The 20,948-nt window shown below is 50.3% G+C and overlaps 1 protein-coding gene across 1 annotated transcript; it reads right to left on the minus strand.

Annotated features, from left to right (window-relative positions):
- Positions 1 to 499: 499 nt before the first annotated feature.
- On the minus strand, positions 500 to 20,873 carry HAUS8 (HAUS augmin like complex subunit 8). The gene is made up of 11 exons (XM_081815012.1): positions 20,667 to 20,873; positions 17,732 to 17,796; positions 15,025 to 15,080; positions 9,588 to 9,669; positions 6,806 to 6,898; positions 6,605 to 6,699; positions 5,932 to 5,997; positions 5,668 to 5,826; positions 4,262 to 4,403; positions 1,963 to 2,104; positions 500 to 915 (listed from the first exon to the last, which is right to left on the minus strand). Exons 1-11 carry the CDS (start codon positions 20,693 to 20,695, stop codon positions 717 to 719), a joined length of 1,128 nt encoding a protein of 375 aa, XP_081671138.1. The 5' UTR covers positions 20,696 to 20,873; the 3' UTR covers positions 500 to 716.
- Between the last annotated feature and the right edge of the window lie 75 nt (positions 20,874 to 20,948).

The raw sequence follows: 20,948 nt of genomic DNA on the forward strand, positions 1-20,948 counted from the left end.
CCCTGCACGTCTGAGCGGCCTTAGCAACGGTGGCTGCGTCTCTTTTACTCAGACGCATGTCAACGGATACCGCGCCTCTCTGGGGAACGTTCCCATACCCAGTGCTGTAACACAGGCTTATAAACGGGAACCAGCCAACGTCAACGCAGGCACGCTACCTGGGAAGCACCCAGGTGGCCGGAGCCCACGCAGTGCAGACAAGAGCTGGAGGGCTGATCCTCTGTGCCATACTGGGCATGGGGTGTAGCCCAGAGCCCGTCAGCGCCTGCAGCAACAGCACTGGGACTCTGGACTGGGTGGAGAGCTTCCACCGGAGGGCCAACTCCGAATTTGCTGAAGGAAAGTAAAGGGATAGGCACCTCATGACTGAAGGACATGAAATCCCCGTGCAAGTGAAACACTCACAATGTCTCCGAGGTCCCAAGGCTTAGGAGCAGCTCTTCAGAAGAACTTAAAATAACACGAGCCTTCTCCTGGCCCCTGACGTAGCAACCAAGGCTCAAATGCAAAAGTTTTATTCTTTAAATATCAAGTGATACGCTCATACAAAAACAGCTACATTGCCAAACTAGTGTCTAAAGTGCTTGAGTTCCCACAGCATCACACGCGCCATGGCACACGTATGCCCTGAGCCAGGGGGAGGAGGTGGGCTTTCCTCCCGGCGGTTTGCAGGGAGGTCCCCACTTGTGCGGGGGGGACATGGCCTGCGTATAGACTCACACCGCGTGTGGCTCACCAGCGCCCAACAGGAGTGGCGTCCCGACCTCTCCCGGAGCTTCCCCACAGGCGCCTTCTTGATTGAAGTACCACCGGCTGGGGGCCTCCAGGCCCTGGGCTTCTTCCCAGACCTCCTGGTTGATTAAGGCCGCCTCTTTACTTGCCTCGGCGGAGAGTTCCAGCACCTGGGCGAAGCTCCTGCAGAAACGACAGGATGCATGAAGCCTTTTCGCCCTCTGTGCCCGGGAGCCAGAGAGAACCAGGGGGGCTTCGGCCTTTGCGGCTGCAATGTGGGGAAGGCGGCTGCTTCCCGTGTGCTCTTGGGAAAGCACGGACAACTAAGAACAGAACAAATCTGAGCAGAACTCAGAGAGGCCTGCAAGAACAGGACCGGGCAGGTGCAAAAGAAGACTCGTTTATTCACCAAGTATTTAGGGAACACCCACACCGCGTCAGGAACCATGCCATGAATGGAGGGGTGGCCCTCACGCAGTGTAAACGGCGGTGGGGAAACACACACTGAAGGAGCGTGTCTGGCCAGCCGAACGTGGGACCCTTGTAATCTGGAACCTCTGATGCGTGCTGAGCTCATCTGAGGGTGCACACAGAAGGAAACGTCATAGTAGGGGGCAGCTCTTTTTTACGAGTAATTTTCAAATGCTTTAGACATTTCAGGAAGCACATTCAGCATTAGGAAGGAGAGAGAAAGGAGATTCTTTTAGGGAAGATGAGGAGGAAAGCCCCACGGTCAAAAAAAAAAAAAAAAAACCCAGGGGAAAGCTTCAGCACTGAGAAAGGTGTCGAGGGGGCTTGCTGGGGGAGCGGGCTGTGGGGTGCACTGCAGCCTGGGGGCTGCTTCCCTAGGGCACACGTTCGTGAAACCCATCAACTAAACTGTTAGGATCCATGCCTTTTCTATATGTATTTATACTTCCAGTAGCAAGTTCCAAGAAGAGCACCCCAAGCCCTTACCCCAGGAGATGCTTCAAGCACGAGCAGACCCATCCAAGGGCACCAGAAGTGCTCTGACTCTGGGAAGTACAGGACGGGTGACGCTAGAGCCCCCTTTCTATCGTGGCTGCTTGAGAACACACACGGGGGTTTGGGCTGAGTTCAAGGTGCTTTGCCCAGTCCCCTCTCCCTGCCGCAGCGGACCCCTGCACCCCCAGCCTCTGAAAACACCAGAGCTGCCCCCTCTCTGGAGCACGACCCGCTGCTCCCAACTTCAAATCTTTTTTGCAATACCTTCGGAGCTCCAGATCCTTTTTTTGGGTCGTTTCCTTAAGTTCGCTCAGCAGGTCCAGAGCTTTCAAGTTTTCTTCTAAACTGCCGATCCCCAGTTCTTCCAGCAGATGGCATGTGGTCATCAACTCCCGCTGCAAATCGTCTGGAGGAAGAAAGGGACAGTCAGCCAAGGGTTTCACGGTGCCCCAAGCAAGGGATGCGCAAGTTGGGTGGCTGACGGGATTTTTCTTGTTCCCTGGAATGCTCGCGTGTTATGCTGGAATCGTGAAGAGCTCAAAGGCAGAGAGGGTCGTGGAGGACAACCTCCATGTGCTGGTCCGGCCTCTGTGCCCCTGTGCCGGAGACCACGGGGGCCTGAGATCGTAGATCAGGCGTGTGCACCAGCCGGGCAGTCGCTGGAACAGACCCGGAAGGCCACTTCAACGTCCTCAACAGAAACCAACACAAAAGGCCAAGGAAGTCTGGCCTGCGAGCAACTTAACAAAAAGCCTGTGGTTCCCACTCCACGCTCCTGGCATCTCTGCACCCCTCAGCCCCGAGAGCATGGCCTGCATCTAAGGAAACCGGCAGCTCTCCACTTCCAGCACATGCCACACCTGTACACACGATGTGTCACAACCGGACACCGTAACCTTTTGAGAACATTATAAGGGTTCTTCCACAAACACCCATCCTCTTCTACTCCTCGTTCTGGTCTCCACTGCCTCCTCCCAAAAAGACGTGTTCAGGACCTAATCTCAAGTACCTGCAAACGTGACCTTACTGGACGTGGAGTCTCTGTCGACATCACTGGGTTACAGTGAGGTCTGTGACCTGGCATCCTTCTGAGAAGAGGGCAATTCAGAAGCAGCGGCGCTCAAGGGCAAGGCCGTGGGAAGACACAGGCAGACTGGAGCGACGCCACCACCAGCCAAGGAATGCCAAGAACGGGGAGAAACACCGGGAGCCAGGAGAGAGGCACAGAACACATATTCCCTCAGAGCCTCCAGAAAGGTTCACCGCTGTGGACACCCTGATTTTGGACTGCTGGACCCCTGAACTGAAGGGAATAAGCTTCTGGTGTTTTGAGCTACCCAGTCTGTCCATTAATTTTTTTTTTTTTTTTAAGATTTTATTTATTTATTTGAGAGAGAGAGAATGAGAGAGAGCACATGAGAAGAGGGGAGGGTCAGAGAGAGAAGCAGACTCCCTGCCGAGCAGGAAGCCCGATGCGGGACTCGATCCAGGGACTCCAGGATCATGACCTGAGCCGAAGGCAGTCGCTTAACCAACTGAGCCACGGCGCCCTGTCCATTAATTCTAGAAGCCGTGGGATGTTCCTCCGTTCCCCGATCCCAACTCCTAGTCACCACCTACGGCACTTGTCAGAGACGGAGTCCGAGTCGCAGGTGTGCAGCTGACTGCTGTCATTATAAAACCGGACACCTGCACGCAGATAATCGCTCCACAAGCCTCGTTCTTCAAGACTCCATGTGATTCCCTTACTTATCCATACTGGGAAAAGGTGGATCAGGAATCATCTCTGAGATTACCAATACAACAACAGCCTTTGTGATCCTGAACTGCGTTTGTGGCAAGTTCTGGAGGGACTGTCCACCTGATTTTAGGTGGTGATGCTTTACTACATCAGCCTCAAACTAGACGTATGTAGATGGCTCATGAGGGCCCTGCCTGGAAATAACCAGACACTAAGGCAACTGAAAACTTGCTTTGGGAAGATACTTCCTCTAAAGAGAATTTTAAGATCAAGCATGCTTGCTGATTTCTTCCCGTGAAGGATTAGGTGGGAACCCTATGCAAGAGAGGGATCCCATGGCTCTGTGTAGAGGGCAGGATGGGGTTGAGGCGCCTGGCTGGCTTGGTCGCTGGAGGGTGTGACTCTTGATCTTGAGTTTGCGACTTTGAGCCTCACGATGGGTGTAGAGATTACTTAAAAATAAAATCTTAAAAAGAAAAGAAGAAAAAAGAAAGCTGGATGGGGTGAAGATCAGCATCTCTGAAGAGACCCCCTTTGGGGGAATGCAGCTGCTCCACAGAAGTGTCTTTCAGCAGGGCTGGAAATTACTGGGCCGGTCCACAGACCTGGCTTAAAATCCCAGCATGGTCCTTACTCAGAGCGCGACCCCGGACAAACCGCAGCCTTGCCAGCCTCCCTTGTCCTCTGCCATCTGATGAGGGATGCACCATCTACCTCAGAGGAGGCTGTGATGTGACACAAATGGATAAAGGTGGCTGGCACACAAGGAGCACCAACCCACACTGGATCTGCCCCTTGCCCGGCAGCCACCCCGTTTCCTACCTAAGAAACTCTGCCCGTCCCCGTCCAGGTGGATCGATTTCACAGGAAGCTCGTGCCTCGTGGTGTCCAGGGCCGTGGCAAATGTCTTGTACCGCTCCTTAAAGCGTTCGGCCACAGCCTCATAGGGGCTGAGCATTTCGATCTGCAGGCAGGAGTGAAAGAGGCCTATGAGACAAGACCCAGTCACACACTTGGGAAGTTCACAGTACCTGTGAGGTGAAGATACAGTGCTGTGCTTTCAGGATTTCCTAAGGAATCCTCCAGGAGGCTTCCGTGGGTGTGGGGGTCTCTCCCCTCACTCCCAGCTGCCCTCCAATAGCCCAGCCGATAGCAAGGTGGCCCAGGCCTCTTCACTAGGAACATGGCTTCCAGAATATTCCAGGGCCAGGCCCTCAAGTGGGACCACACTGGACCCAAGAAAGCTGGGCCCTCCTGCTTCAGAGCACTGAGCCGAAAGGCCTGCCCCTCGTAAGAACCCCCTTCCCCCTTGTACATGCTGTTAGGGACCTCATGCGGGCCTGTGAGAATGTATTTGTTCGCTTGTCTTTTCTTTTCCTTCCACTCTAAGTTCCATGAGGACAGAGGCCAGCTCTTAGCCCAGGGCCTGGCTGCAGAGCATTCTCTTTCTCTCTCACACAGACACACATAGACACACATACACTGGGTATTAGGGGTTGAATCGTGTCCCCTCAAATTCCTCTGTGGATGTCCCAACCCCAGCACCTCAGAATATGACCTGACTTGGAGACAGGGTCTTTACAGAAGTAACCGAGTTAAGGTGAAGTCGTTCAAGTGAGCCAGGTCTGGAGACAGACAAGCACACAGAGAGAATGCCAAGTGAAGGGACGCAGGGAGGAGATGGCCCGCTACAGACCGAGGACACAGCTTTCTCTCTTGGCCCTGGTAAGGCACCAGAAGCGCTAACCTCTTGGTCTCAGATGTCCTGCCTCCAGAACCGTGAGAGAATCCCGGGCCGTCATTTAAGCCGCCCGGCCCCTGGGTACTAGTTACGGCAGCCCTAGTACCCTTGCACACTCAAGAGGACCAGCCCCATCTCCGGACGGGCCCTCTCCAGGTGCCAGGGGTTGGCTCTTGTCCCAACGCTGACCACGCGGCGCCAAGACGGCGTCCCCCACCAGCACCCTGGCCCCGTGGGGAGGCGCGGCTCACGTCTTTGCCTCACTGGGCACAAGCCTCAGGGGCCTGAAGAATATGCCATGCGTGCATGGAAGGGGCAGGTCCCTCTGGCTGCTTAGTACTTGACATTACAGCCTCGTCCTCTTACAGACTGTCACATACCAACACCCAGGGGGCAGGGACACCTCCCGTCAGCACTCCCTGCGAGTGCCCTGCCGGGCTCGCCCCCTCCCGAGACACGCGGCGCGGAGACTGCAGTCACCGCTGACCTGAGCGTCAAGGACGGCTGCTAGCTCCCGCTTCCTCTGAGTGAGGAGACGTTTGCGCTTCAGCTCATGGGCCTTCTTCTGCAGCTTCTCCTTCTCTTTACACATTATTAGTAAGTTCCTCTCTGCCTTTTCTTCGAATGAAGCGAGACCGTTCTCCATCTGTCAAGTGCACAACAGGAGCTCAGACGAGCGGGCACTCCAGCCCTGCGGCTGACAAAGGCTGCCCCCCACCCACGTCACGTGCCAGCAAGGTCCTGTCTTCACCTTTACGGTCAGCAGGGTCAGGAGCAACGTTTGGGATTCCATCATTTCCATCGCCTCCGACAGGTCCTTGAGGAGGAGAGAAAGACATTTTTGGTTGCCAGTGAATTGGTATAAGCCTAGCTCTCTCCCCCGGAGGGGCAGAAACCGACCCTTTACGAACTTTACTTAATTTAGTAGTTTGATGATTCTCTCCTGTGTATCAACCCGCTGTTTCTATTTTCTCCTTTAGTCTTTTTGGGCGCCCTGTGAGAAGGAAGGGGATGGTCCGGCCCCGTCCCGTGGCTGGCTGGTCCAGGGTCAGCTGGGGGGGTACCCATCCAATCAGTGCCACACTGGAGCCAGGACGCGGGCCTCCGACCCCAGCGAGACCCCAGCCCAGCCGTCCTGCCCCGGGACCCAGGGCCTGGCCTGGTGCTTTCCCTAGCACAGCATCAGCAAACGAGGCACTGTTGTTCACATGATCTCGCCTTAGTAATGACTCCTGTACATGTACTTGGGGCAACTTAAACTCTACGTATATTCTGAGGACATGTGTGGTCTTGGGTTTGTCCTAAAACGTGTGGCTGGCTTGTTCCATCTTAGAGCCTCGAGCCTCGCATGGCATGTGCACAGGGCAGAAGCTAATATCAGACGTCTCTAATTCCGCAGCTTCCCTTTCATTTCGGACACTTACCGGGCTCTTTCTCTGTGAAGAAGAAAATGACGATGACTCAGTCTTCTTCGACATCGTTTTTTCTAATTGCGGAGTCTTTCTAACCATACTTTTGTCTAAGGTCAAGAAGAGCATTTTGAGGGTGAGAACTCAGAGCACGCTTCGGCAGCCCGCTGGGGCAAAGCGGGGGGCAGTGAGGGGGGGCCAAGGTGAGTGCTTTACCGTTGATGGCTGAGAGGTCCAGGTCCGGCGGGGCGGTGCCGTGCCCTTCCAGCAACGTGGACTGCAGGTCACCCTTCCCGATTCCACTGCCGTCTGTGGACCCAGTGAGAATCCCCAGAGGTCAGCACAGTCTGCAAGGCACTGCACGCCTACACCGGGAAGCAGGCAACTCTGTGGAACACTACCACTTGCTTCCAAAAAGTCAGCGTCTTGGGAGGTGAGCGGGACAGAAGGCTGAAGCACCTCTGCAAATGCCCAGCCAGCAAGGTGAATATATTTCAGGGTAGAAGTAGACAAGTGACGCAGGCTCTCTAACCCAGAGCTGCAAATATGCCTTGCTGCTTAATAAAAAACGCTATGTTCTGGATAGAAGTCTGATACACACCATGTACCTGTTCTTCCCTCAGCTTTTCCCTTCTTTTTCCAGCAGCTTCTGGACTGTTCATCTTCCCTGGCAGTTCCCTTCATCTTTACCCTCTATTTAACCATGTGAAGTTATGCCTGACGCCACCTGAAATGGGCAGTGGGGTACAGCAGGCTTCAACCAAGCCAGGGCTCCAGCGGGCCGCAAAACGAACAGATGGCATGCAAAACACTCTCTGTTGTGTTAGCAAAGAAACAGCAAGTGATTTAATGAATGCCCATGCAGTTGAGAAAATGAGTATGTGGAAATAAATAGAGCGACACCACGGTAATGTGTACGGTATGGTACCCTTCGTCCAAAATTTTTGAAAAATTCTAGATAAACAGGAGTCTGTTGACCTCCTGGGTAAGAGGATGGAAACCTGAGGTGGAAGACAGGACTTTTTTTAACTGCTATCGCTCTTGCACGGGTTCGATGTTCCTTCATGCGTATGTACTGTGTTTCCATCGAGAAAAGTAATTTCCTACTGAGCTATACGATGGAACTCAATCAAGCAGTCTCTGGTGGCCCGTCTCAATTCGGGTGGTTCCGTTTAAACTATGGTTTCTCAGCCCTGACGCTACTGACATTTGGAGCTGCATCGCTCTCTGGGCCGGGGCTGTGCTGGCTGTGGCTGGCTGCTGAGGAGCAGCCCCGGCCTCCACCCATCAGACGCAAGTAGCGTACCTCCCCCATCGCTCACACCAACCGAACGTGTCCAGACATTTCTAAGTCTGAATCGCCCGTGGGTGAGAACCCTGATTTTAAGATGTGGCTGACCCGGGCGCCTGGGTGGCTCAGTCGGTTAAGCGTCTGCCTTCGGCTCAGGTCATGATCCCAGGGTCCTGGGATCGAGCCCCACATCGGGCTCCCTGCTCTGTGGGGAGCCTGCTTCTCCCTCTCCTCCTCACTTGTGTTCTCTCTCTCACTATCTCTGTCTCTCTCTCTCAAATAAATAAAATCTAAAAAAAAAAAAAAAAAAAAGATGTGGCTGACCCAACTTCTGACCCCTCTGGGCCGAACGCCAGCTTTCCCGGCTTGCCGCGTGGCCCCCAACCCAACTGCATGAGGAAAGACTACAAAGTCAGCCCCAGCTCCATGAGCCGCTTCTCAGTCACGCCTAGGTCAAGGAGCAGCACAGGTGCTGAGCAAACATCTAAACCACGATCAACAACTTTCCAATCCCCCGACTGACAGTCTCTGATTGGAGCCCCTACTGAGAATATAAAGTCAATTAACATATATTTTACATGTTACATATACTATAAACTGTACTCTTACAACAAAGTAAGCTAAAAAAGAAAAAAAGGAAACGTTATCATAAGAGAAGATACATTTACAGTACTGTACTGTAAAAAACCCACATATTAATAGATCCATGCAGTTCAGACCCATGTTGTTCAAGGGTCCACTGTACTTAATTTTTCCTATGAGACTCACAGTTGTTGCCATTTTGAACAAGGAGGTGTGGGACAAGAAACAGTTTTGCTTTTTGTGAACTGCTTTCATGCAAAAGAGCTACCCAGTGTTGCTGGAGAAGTGGGCATGTGAGGAGCTGGATGGAGTGCTACTCTGAGGAGGGGCCTTCCCAGATTTCTAGGATGAGCACACTGACTACAACTGAACACCAAATACACAGTAATGATCGAAGTGGCAGCTCATGAGTGAGTGTCCACCCTCCTTATCTACATTTTCTGTTTTTTGTTGCTGTTTTTCGTTTTACAACAAACACGTATGTCTACAATCAGAAAAACTCCCAAGTTTTGCATAGCACTTTGGTGACAGCTTCTAGAACGATTAAGGGGAAACCATTACGAGGAAGATCTAACCCAAGGTGGTGAGAGGCAAGAAGATGAGGCCTCACACGCTGAGTCCTGCTCTCAAGAGTTCCACCCAGGAAATGGGACACACGATCAAGGAAGCGCCATGATGGCTGCTCAGGAAGTAACCTGCCATCTTGCCCTGCCATTCCCCTTAAGCTCCCCACATGCCTCAGATCTGTCCTTACACGGACATTCTTTAACTAGCTCCTTCTTCTGACACTTCCTAGAAAGAAAGAGGGAGTTTCACCTTAGCATACTTGAAAACAAAATTCACCACCATGTTCATCACTTGTTGAGCTTCAGAGCTGTTTCACAACCTCCCTCCATCTTTTTTTTTTTTTAAAGATTTTTATTTATTTATTTGACAGAGAGAGAGAGACAGCGAGAGAGGGAACACAAGCAAGGGGAGTGTGAGAGGGAGAAGCAGGTTTCCTGCGGAGCGAGGAGCCTGATGCGGGGCTCGATCCCAGGACCCTGGGATCATGACCTGAGCTGAAGGCAGACGCTTAACGACTGAGCCACCCAGGCGCCCCAACCTCCCTCCATCTTTACACACCTTTGCTCTTCTGGAGCAGCTGGAGTTTCCTTCCCCCTTCTGGCATCTTCCCACTGGTCTTTAATGCATCTGCTGCAGAAGCCTGTTAGGAGAACACATGACGTTCAGGATTCAGGGGACAAGACACCTCCCCTTCATGAGAAGGGGCCCCTTCATGGCCTGTGCAGTTTGCATTGGCTATTACTTTGAGGCCAGGGATAGACTTAAAAGTTCTGACATTTAATTACATATATATAGAACAAATTAATCAAAAAAGATACCCTCACATGCATAGAACATAGGGAACCACCAAAATGTTTGCCAGTGATTATCTCTGACATGGCAGATTCCAACTGATTTTCTGTATACTTTATAGTACTTGCAGGGAACATATTACTTTGGTCATGAAGAAAAACAAAGTTTTTGTACAAGTATCAATCTTTAAAACTTATTTAAAAAAACAAGCAATGCATGGAGCTAGCAAGCCATTATAATAATAGTAACATATAAGCAGAAAAAAAACTTCATAAAGAGCAAAAATATTTTATTATGTAGACAACACTCCTATTCAACCTCCTATTGGGGCTCTCAGAATAAGAACTAAAAGGCAAACAGGTTGAAAAGGAAGAAATAAAACTCTCTTCTTACATGATTTACAAAGAAAATCCCAAATGCTACTAAAACTAGTAAGTAAGGGGCGCCTGGGTGGTTCAGTCAGTTAAGCATTCCATTCTTAATTTCAGCTCAGGTCATGATCTCAGGGTCGTGAGATCAAGCCCTGCTTGGAGCTCGGTGCTCAGCAGAGTCCACTTGAGATTCTCGCTCTCCCTTTCCCTCTGCCCCTCCCCTTCACTTGTGTGCATGCATGCACGCACTCCCTAAATAAATAAATAAAATCTTTAAAAAACCAAACAAACTAGTGAGCTTATTAGCAAGATTGGAGGATACAGGGTCAATATAAAAAGATCACATTTCTAGCAATGAACAACTCTGGAAAGTGAAATTCAAAGATAGTACCATGTGAAAGCTCTCAGCAAGGAAAAAACAAAACTATGTATGGTATTAGGTGTTAACTAGACTCACTGTGGTGATCATTTTGCAACATATACAAATCCTGAAACACTATGTTATATGTCTGAAACTAATATATTGTTGTATGTTGATCATACCTCAATTAAAAAATGTCTTCATCAATAAAAAAGAAAAAAAAAAGACAGTATCACGTATAATAGCATTAAAAAACAGCAAATACTTAAGTATAAACCTAAGAAAATATAGGGAAGGTCTATACGCTGGAAACTACAAAACGCTGATGACAAAAATCCAACATGACCAACTAAATGGATACGTGTACCATGTTCATAGATTGAAAGGCCTGGTGTTTTCAGGATGTTATCCTCCCTAAACCGATGCAAAAATTCTATACATTCAAAATCCCAGTAGAAATTTTGGTAGAAAATGGCAAGCTAAATCTAAAACATACAGAAAATTAAAGGAACGGGTCACGATCTCAGGATCATGAGATCAAGCCCCGCGTCAATCTCCACACTGAGCGTGGAACCTACTTAAGATTCTCTCTCCTGGGGCACCTGGGTGGCTCAGTTGTTAAGCATCTGCCTTCGGCTCAGGTCATGATCCCAGGGTCCTGGGATCGAGCCCCGCATCGGGCTCCCTGCTCAGCAGGAAGCCTGCTTCTCCCTTTCCCACTCCCCCTGCTTGTGTTCCTGCTCTCGCTCTCTCTCTCTCTGTCAAATAAATAAATAAAATCTTTAAAAAAAAAAAAGATTTCCTCTCCTCCGGGGCACCTGGTGGCTCAGTTGGTTAAGCGTCTGCCTTCAGCTTGGGTCACGATCCTGGGGTCCTGGGATGGAGTCTAGAGTTGCCGGGCTCCCTGCACAGGGGGGAGTCTGTTTCTCCCTCTCCCTCTGCTCCTCTCCCCCTTCCTGCTCATACTCTCTCATGCTCTCTCTCTCTCAAATAACAAAATCTTAAAAAAAAAAAATTCTCTCTCCTCCTTCTCCCTCTGCCCCTCCCGGCTCGCACGTGCACGCACTTCCTCTCATTCTAAGGAAAAAAAAAAAAGAAAGAAAGAAAAACAAAAGAACTATGACAGCCAGTTTTGGAAAAGGATGGAGTGGGAGAATTTATACTACCTGATTTCAAGACTATACAGCTACAGTAATCCTGGCAGCGTGTGAGGGGCCTAAGGACAGACACATAGAACAATGGAAAAAATGGAGTCCAGAAGTGATGCATACAAAAAAGGTCAATTGCTTTTCAATGGAGGTGATGAGATAATATGACGGGGAAAGGAAAGTCATTTCAACAATGGTGCTGGCACAAGAGGACATCCATACACTTAAAAATGAACTTCAATTCCATCATCACGCCAGATACAAAAATTAATTCAAAATGGATCACAGACCTAAATGTAAAATCTAAAACTATGAAAGAACGGTAAAAACCATAGAAGAAAACATGGGAGAAAATCTTTGTGATCTTGGGTTAGTCAAAGATCTCTTAGATAAGACACCAAGAGCACAATCCATAAAAGCAGAAATCCATAAGTTGAGCACTTCTGCTCCTCCCAAGACACTTAAAAGAAGTGTCCCCACCGGGAGAAAATATTTGAAAATCACCATAAACGGCTGGTATCCAGGATATATAAAAAGCTCTCAAAACTCAACAGTGAGGAAACCAATAACCCAATTAAAAAATGGCAAAAGAGGGGCGCCTGGGTGACTCAATCGTTAAGCGTCTGCCTTCGGCTCAGGTCGTGATCCCAGGGTCCTGGGATTGAGCCCCGCATCGGGCTCCCTGCTCAGCGGGAAGCCTGCTTCTCCCTCTCCCACTCCCCCTGCTTGTATTCCCTCTCTCACTGTCTCTCTCTCTGTCAAATAAATAAAATCTTAAAAAAAAAAAAAGGCAAAAGATTTGAAAGAACACATCACCAAAGATACAGAACTGGCCAATAAGCACATGAAAAGGTACTCAAGATCACTAGTTGTTATGGAAATGTAAATTAAAACCACAACAAGCTACCACTTCTCATCCACTAGAATGGCTTCAATCTTTTTTTTTTTTTTTTTAAGATTTTTATTTAGTTATTTGACAGAGAAAGACAGCGAGAGTGCATACAAGCAGGGGGAGTGGGAGAGAGAGAAGCAGACCAGGACCCTGGGATCATGACCTGAGCCGAAGGCAGACACCTAACGACTGAGCCACCCAGCTCTCCTCTGTGGCTGGTGGGAATGTCAAGAGCTGCAGCCACTCTGGGTAATAGCTGCAGTTTCCTACAAGTCAGTCGAAACTACACTCACTTACCCTACAGTTCCTGTCCTGGGAGAAACGAGAGCATGTCTACACAGAATCCCACACGAGAATGTTTAAGGTGGCTTTGATCACCATTGGCAAAACCGAGAATCAGACCAAATGTCCTTCACTGGCAAATGGCTAAGCACGCTATGGCCCACTCACACTGTGGAATATTCCTGAGCCATTAGAAAGAACCAGCACTAACTGTGACAGGCAACCACAGGGTGGGACCTCCTTTCCTTTATGTGAAAGAAGTCAGATGCAAGAGGCTGTGTGACACCTTTTTAATGACCTTCTGGTTAGGACAGAAATCAGATAACTGCTGAGATGGAGTGGGGCCGGCTTCAGTGGAGAACCAAGGGATCTTGGGGGTGACTATTCCATATCTTGACTGTGGTGGGTCTGTGACAGGATGAGTTTGTCAAAACTCGCAGAACTGAATGCTAAAGAGCGACACTTTATGTAAATTCTACCTTAAGAGATGAAAAAAAAAAAAAACGGACAAGCTCGTAGGGATTGAAAATACTAGAGCATATGCAGACACACGGGTGCTCGTAAACAAGTTTACAAGGCAGCACTAAAATTAGGAGGCACGGACTGTGATCTTTTGTTGAAAATCACTTCAACAAAGTAAATCACGTGAATTTAAAGAAAAAACAGAAACAAAAAAAACCAAAGTAAAACACGGACTCTGGGTGATGTGTCAATGTAGCTTCCTCAAATGTCCAAGTGCACCTCTCTGGTTGGAGATGTTGATAGTGGGGAAAACTGTGTGTGTGGCGGGGGGGCAGGGGTTATATGGGAAATCTCTCTACCTTCCACTCAATTTTGCTGTGAACCTAAAACTTCCCTAAAAAAAAAAGCCCAGGGGCACCTGGGTGGCTCGGTCAGTTAAGCACCCGAGTAGTGACTTAGGCTCAGGTCATGATATCAGGGTCGTGAGATGGAGCCCTGCGTCCGGTGTGGAGCCTGCTTAAGATTCTCTCTCTCCCTCTACCTCACCTGCCGCCCCCTCAAGTGCGCTCTCTCACACTCTCTCTAAAAAACAAAAATAATTTAAAAACTTAAAAAATTAATTCCATTGAAAACCAATCACTCCCAAGAAGTGATACCAGTTTGTGAAAAGGTGTCCTTTTTCTTCAAGTTGGATTTTAAGTCACATTACTATTTTTTAAAGTTTATTTATTTATTTGTTTGCTTCTTAAGTAATCTCTACACCCAACATGGGGCTCAAACTCACGACCCCAAGATCAAGAGCAGCCTGCTCTTCTGACTTAGCTAGCCAAGTGCCCCTTAAGTCACCTTATTAAGAACCTGCCATTCCACCCTACCAGAGTAAAAGGTAGGGAGCAGAAATTAATAGTTCACTGTATTTTACCATAAACCAAATTTAGAAAATGGAAAGAATAACACAACCTCCCCACATTCTCAGTATGCACACAATCAAACAAGATACGTAACTGGGTCACCTACTGAGTGTTTCCGTTAAATGCCACACAATGCATGTGCTTGTGTCGTTCCGTGCTTCATCCCATCATTTTCTTTTTTTTTGAAGTTTATTTTCTACTTTCTAGTCACAGCTTTTTTTTTTTTTTTAAGATTTTTATTTATTTATCTGTCAGAGAGAGAGTGAACACGAACACAAGCAGGGGGAGCAACAGAGGGAGAAGCAGGCTCCTCACTGAGCAGGGAGCCCAAGGCGGGGCTTGATCCCAGGACCCTGAGATCATGACCCGAGCCGAAGGCAGACACTTAACCAACTGAGCCACCCAGGTGTCCCCATCTCAACATTTTCAACGGTTGCATGATTTCCGTGGTGTGGCTACAGAGAGTTCACTAAACTCTGCCTCTAACACTGGGTGATTCAGACCCATTATTTTTTCCCCATAGTCCTTCTTTAAAACCCTGTGTTTTTTAAATGCCAGCCAATGCCAGGGACTGTGTGCTGGGCACCTGACAGAACTACTTCAGGACAGAATCCAGAAAGGAATTACTGGGTTGAAAGGAACAATCTCAGGTTTCAATAGAGATCATGTCTTTGCAAAAGGGATTCAGGACCATGCTGTGCCCGGCCCGTGGGACTTGGGTCAGAATTCCAAGTCCGACGGAACTCCATTCAGAACATTCAAATCAATGTTGTTACCTTTTTGGTGGTTTTCTTCTCGTACTGCAAGTATCGGGACTCAACCACTCTTCCACCTGTGGGGGACACACTGTTGGTTTATAACAAGACTACAATAGTGGAGTGTGACGACCCCCCCCCCATCAAGAGCCAGGTACTATGTGCCCTCCCTGATCAACAGCAGGAACAGGGGAGCTGCTCCCCCTTGCTCCTCTCAGATCCCATGCTTCAGCATCCTCGAGCATGTATGGGACACCTACTGTATGCGAGAACATGTGGGATATCTACGGTTTATAAGTCCCTAGGCTAGGGACAGAGCCCCAGAGAGTCACAGGAACGTTAAGGGAATATGCTCAAAGCAGAAAGTGGATTCAGGGGCAGGGCAGGGACAGGATAAAAGACCTTCCACAGGAGGGCACCTATTTGCCGCCTCCTCCTCCTCCCTTCCCAACTCACTCCCTGCGGTCAGGACCCCAACAACCCCTTCCTTCACCTGAGTCTGTGTATGACCCACTCATGATATGAGCCTTTCATGCCTCTTTACCTCCTTACCTAGCTCAGGACTCTCGGGAGACATGCTGAACACCAAGATCATATACCTTGGTGACAGCCCAGCCCCAGGTCCCCCCCAATTCCATGCCTGCCTCGCAGGAAGGGGGTTTCTCACAATGGCCCCAGTGATCACCCACAGTCCTCTGCTCTGTTCCCCAACCCCCCTCCCAGACCCTCACTTGTACGTTCTCCTCCCACTTCCCCTACACTGGGTCCCCTCCAGTTAGCTAGTGACCAGTTACTACTTCACCATGAAGACAGAAGCAGCCCCAGGAGAACCTCCCACCTCAGCAGCTAGCAGCCTCCCAAGTTCAAGGCCATCTGGCCCCACCATGTGGAGGGAACTCTGTGCTTTGGGGTAGAGCCCAGCCCTCACCCTGTTGCCACTGCCCTGGCAACACCCCCTCCAGTTCCTCTCTTCAACGATCCTCCTGTTATTTTTCCCCCCACCCATACCTTCTCCCCCTACTTCTCCATTCCCCTTTACAATGGTGGTTCGTCTTCCTCTGCTCTCCCTGAACCCCACTCCTGTCCAGTCTGGCTCTCACAATCACCACTGCACCAAAGAAACTCCTTTCTGCAAGACCGCCGAGATCTCCCTGCTCCAAAGCCCATAGACTCATTTTCATCCACATCCTGAACACAGCACTTGCTGGAACCCTCCTCCCTGGAACATCCTGTGTCCTTCAGGCTGGCCGCCCCGCTGGTGGCTGAGAATGGGCTCCCTTGCAGGTCCATGAGCTGGTGAAGCCTGAGCACCTCCAGGCACCTCACAGGTCTCACATCCCCGAGGGGCCTCCCTCTCCCCTCACGGCCCCCACTCTTTCCGTTCCAGGCACCATGAGGGCCAGGACTTTTGTCTGTTTTGCTTGCAACTATGGTCCACCACCCAGCAGGGAGTAGGTGCTCAGCCATGCATCCAGTGCACGATTCTACACTTTTTCTAGGTACCTCTAGAGCTTAGGACTTTCCCTTTTTAATGAAGAGACCCAGGAAGAGGACATGGTTAATGTCACACAGCTTGACAATTTGGTTAAGTGACACGGTGATTTCAACTGGATCTTCATGCCAGGATTTCATCTTTCACTGGGGCTGGGGGTGCGGCCACAGTCCTGAGTGGAAAGGAGGTGCACCCATAGTTAATGGGGAGCATGGAGCTAGACAAGAGCTAGTGGTTGCCCTGAGTGAGCCCCAGGCAAGGAACAGCCATGCCTTCAGGGTGAGTGGGCTCAGACAGTCAGGCAGGAGGCACTTAAGGGTCAAGGCCAAGACCAGGTGGTGTCCAGGGGAGAAAATCAAGACACACCAAGGGTCTGTCACTGGATGTCCAGTGAGGGATCAGGGCAAAGAACACCCCCATTTCCAAGCACAGGAAACGATCCTGCTTTCAACCTAATACCATCAACAAAGGGTTTTGCTCCTCTGGAAGGATCCCGAGGCCTGGGGTTCCCTGGACAGTTGAAAAGCAGTTTCAAGTTTCCAGAAACCGGGACATACATACTTGTTTTGAACGGTACTGGATTTTCCAGAGATGCAATGTTACGATGAAGGATATAATTTGTGTTCAAGAACTAGACCACTTGTAAACATAATAAAGGCTATAAACAAGATCATCAAGCAATGCTGTAATGGATGAACCTCCAGTCACTTGGAACCAGAATTCTGCCCTGAGTTCTTGGAGACATGCACTGGCACGCAGCATACTTGAAGAAAACAATTCTTTTTATCAGAGGCTTGAGCTCCAAGGAGGGAGATCCTTGAGTCCACTGCCCAAAGCGGCATTGCCAAGAGTCAAGGCAGGCTGTGAACAGTGACTCCAGACCCACAGGGAGACACCAGATGCATGGGCACCCCTGAGGTGCTTCCAGAGGAGAAACTGAGACTCCAGTGTTTGCTAATGAATTCAGCTCCAGCTCTCCTCACCCACACTTCCTAGTGGTGAGTCCTGGGCACAGCCCATGACCCCCGCTGCTGGAAGGGCCCACTGCTGCCCTGGATGACCCCCCCCAACTCCTGCCACACCCCTGGCTGCAGGGCATGGTGATGAGACTCGGAATCCCCAAAGGTGTGACTAGAAGGAAATAAAGCCCTAGCTCCCCTGCTCTGGCCTGGTTTTTTTCTTCCCCAAAAGCACTTACTGAAACTGGATCGTAAGCTAGATTCCAACTTTGCTCACCTTGCGTTCTTCTTCCTTTCATCTTGGCGCCACCAGGAGTGCCGGGACCCCCCGTGGAAGGTTTCCTAGAAGAGGGAGATAGGGGTCTTGTTGACATGGTTACGTAGTTGGCTAAGCTCAGGGAAGGCAGCGAGGAGACTAGGGACGACTCAGTCCCAGCATCCCCCAACCTCTCCCCATACAAGCTGATGTCTGCGAGGCAGGGCCACCTTGACTGGAACAGAGACACAGAGCCCCTGCCTGGCTGAAATTGAGAAGGGTCCAAGAGTGAGAAAAGCAAGCAGGTTTGCCAAGCCCCAAAGATCTCAACTTAAGTCAGGGGTTCATTAATTCATCAGGCATTTCTGTACCTACTGTATGCTCCTGGTGATAGCTGGTGCTCCTTCCCTGAGAGGAGCTTCCCCTCACATTGCCTGACAGTGTTTTCCTGTCAGGCAATGTGAAGAGTACCCCAGACAGGTAAAGAGGTGAGGGGAGGTGAGAGACAAAGCCCTGTTTGCTCAGGTACATGGGGAAGGACATTCAGGGACAGGGAGGAACAAGGCCAAGGGCACAAGGGCGGAGGAGAATGATGTCCAAATAGGAACTGATCAGCCCTTTGGCTTCGCTGGCAGAGTTCTGACTTTCCAGCTTAAGGGCTCAGCCTACCTAATGGCAATCTTTCTCTGTAAAGGACCAGACAACAAATATTTTTAGCTTTGTGGGCTGTATGTTCCTGCCCAGAAATAATAAACCCTGAATGTTATTCAGCCCTAAAAAGAAGCGAAGTACTGATACATGCTAAAATGGATGAATCTCAAAAATATTATCCTGGAATGGGGTGCCTGGGTGGCTCAGTCGTTTAAGCATCTGACTCTTGATTTCGGCCTGGGTCATGATCTCAGTGTCCTAAGATGGAGCCCTGAGGCAGAGTCTGCTTGAGATTCTCTCCCTCTGCCCCTCTCCCTGCTCGCTCACTCTCGCTCTCTCTCTCGAATAAGTAAATCTTAAAAAAAAAAAAACTTAAAAAAAATATTATCCTGGGGGCATTTGGCTGGCTCCATCCATGGGACATGCGACTCTTGATCTTGGGGTCAGGAGTCTGAGCCCCACATTGCGGGTAGAGTTCACTTAAAAAAATAAATAAATAAAATCTCTTTAAAAAATTGTCCTGCGTCAAAGAAAACAGACACATAAGGACACATATTGTACGATTCCACGTATCTGAAATGTCCAGAACAGGCAAAGAAAGACAGAAAGCAGATTGTGATTGTCAGGAGCAGAGGGGTGGATGAAGAATGGGGAGTGACTGAAAATGGATACAAAGTTTCCTTCTGGGTGGATGAAAATGTTCCAGAACCAAAGAGAGCTGGTGGTTGCACAGCGAGAATGTCTTAAGGCCATTAGATCGCTCACTTTAAAATGCTGTTATGGGGGCGCCTGGGTGGCTCAGATGGTTAAGCGTCTGCCTTCGGCTTGGGTCATGATCCCAGGGTCCTGGGATCGAGCCCCACATCGGGCTCCCTGCTAGGCGGGAAGCCTGCTTCTCCCTCTCCCCCTCCCCCTGCTTGTGTTCCCTCTCTCGCTGTGTCTCTGTCTGTCAGATAAATAAAATCTTTAATAAATAAATAAATAAATAAATAAAATGTTGTTATGTGTTTCACCCCTATTTAAGGAAAGAAAGAATGAAGTTCGATGTAATAGGAGAGAGGGAACCCTGAGGCAGGACGGTTTGGGATGCCTCCCAGGTGTGCAGCCTGGGCAAGGGAGATGCTACCAACAGAGACCAGCAACTCAAGAGGAGCAGACTGAGGGGCAGGGCAGGGGCCTGGGCACTGTAACCCCTGCTGACATCAGGGCACAAGCTCCACTGGTCACAAAACAGTGGTCCCCTTGCTCAGCTCACTGCAGCCACCTCCTGTGCAGCAGGCTCTGAGGACCCCAAGTGAGACCCAGCAGGTGCTGGGCCACAATGGGGAGAGGCAACCAACCAAATAATGCTCACTCGGTGCCAGCAGCTCTGCTCCTTCACAGAACCCTCCCAACCCTACAAATACCTCCCCGCTGGCCTGCTTTATCCTTGTTTTCCGACGAGGACCTGAGTGTTTGAACAGCTCGTCCCTAGCAAGGGACAGAGCATGGATTCCCTATGGGGTCTGATCCAGGGCTGTGGAGTCCAACCAGATGGGGGTGGTGGGTTCACTACACCTGTGCCAGCCTCAGGTACCTCCCGCCAAACCTCGGGAGAGGGTAATGGCAATCTCACTGCGTAATGGATCCTGGAGAAAACACAAGTGATTTCAGCTGGTCTATTAAACTTCAATTTGCACTGGCACAATAAAACATCAGCCGAGGGGAACAAATAAAACAAACCCAGGCCAGGAATCATGCCTGGCACCGGATAAGTGGTCCGAGTCCGTCTCTCTTGTTCTTTCTGTGTGACCCTGGACAAATGACCTTCTCTCCCTGAGCCTCTATCATCTCTTCTGTAAAGGGGAAGCATAGAAAAGAAGGGTTGGGAGCATTAAAGGAGATACTTTAGTGGCCCAGCGCTTGCCCACTATAAAATGATAACTGTAGTCGCGACAGATCACATTCAAGAGCCACGCACTGTTCTAAGAGCTTTTAAGTTTCACCCGAGGCCTACAAGGTTTAGCGGCGGCGTCATTTGCCCCATTTCTCAGCGGAAGAAAGCGAAAGCACGGAGAGGTTGAGCCACTAGCCAGGAATCGCCCCGCAGCCGAGCAACTGACTGGGGACTCGTAGTCTAGTTCCGCGCCTAGGCTGCCGAGCATGCGCAGAAGCCGCCTCCCGCCTCCCAGCGCCTGTGCACCCTCGGGGGTCCTGAAGGGGTCAAATCCCCAATCCCCAACTCTGCTGCCCCACTTCTCCCAGCTCTCGGCCATGGTCTACTCGCCGGCCCCACAAAATCCAGACCCGTGGCGCTTCAACTCACCCAGCTCCGCGTCCCGAGAAATCCGCCATTTCCCGCCTTTAGCTCAAAGGCCGGCTCTTCAAGTCCGGGTCCCCGCCCCTTCGCCCCGGGCCGGGCCATATTGCGCCGCCATGGGAGGGGTGGCCGCTGGCCTCGGGGAGCGTGCCTGCGGGTGGAGCGCGCGACCCCTGCGCGCGCGACTCTCTGTCTTCCCCTCACACTTGGTTTCATCCACCAGCGGCAGGAGGCGGTGTGGAGCCCGTTGGGAGGGGGCGGGTCTTCACGGCGCTCCGCCCCGCTGCG

This window comes from Leptonychotes weddellii, chromosome 1 (genome assembly GCF_054177405.1).
Source record: "Leptonychotes weddellii isolate Sample4059 chromosome 1, ASM5417740v2, whole genome shotgun sequence".
NCBI classification, from domain to species: domain Eukaryota; kingdom Metazoa; phylum Chordata; class Mammalia; order Carnivora; family Phocidae; genus Leptonychotes; species Leptonychotes weddellii.

What these genes read in the sequence shown, in the direction of transcription:
- HAUS8 (XM_081815012.1), bottom strand. Translation starts at nt 20,695, where the DNA reads ATGGCGGATTTCTCGGGACGCGGAGCTGG. An exon ending in GAAAGGAAGAAGAACGCAAG is followed by an intron (nt 15,081 to 17,731) that starts GTGAGCAAAGTT and finishes TGTCCCCCACAG; the next exon opens with GTGGAAGAGTGGTTGAGTCC. An exon ending in AGAAGAAAACCACCAAAAAG is followed by an intron (nt 9,670 to 15,024) that starts GTAACAACATTG and finishes TTCTCCTAACAG; the next exon opens with GCTTCTGCAGCAGATGCATT.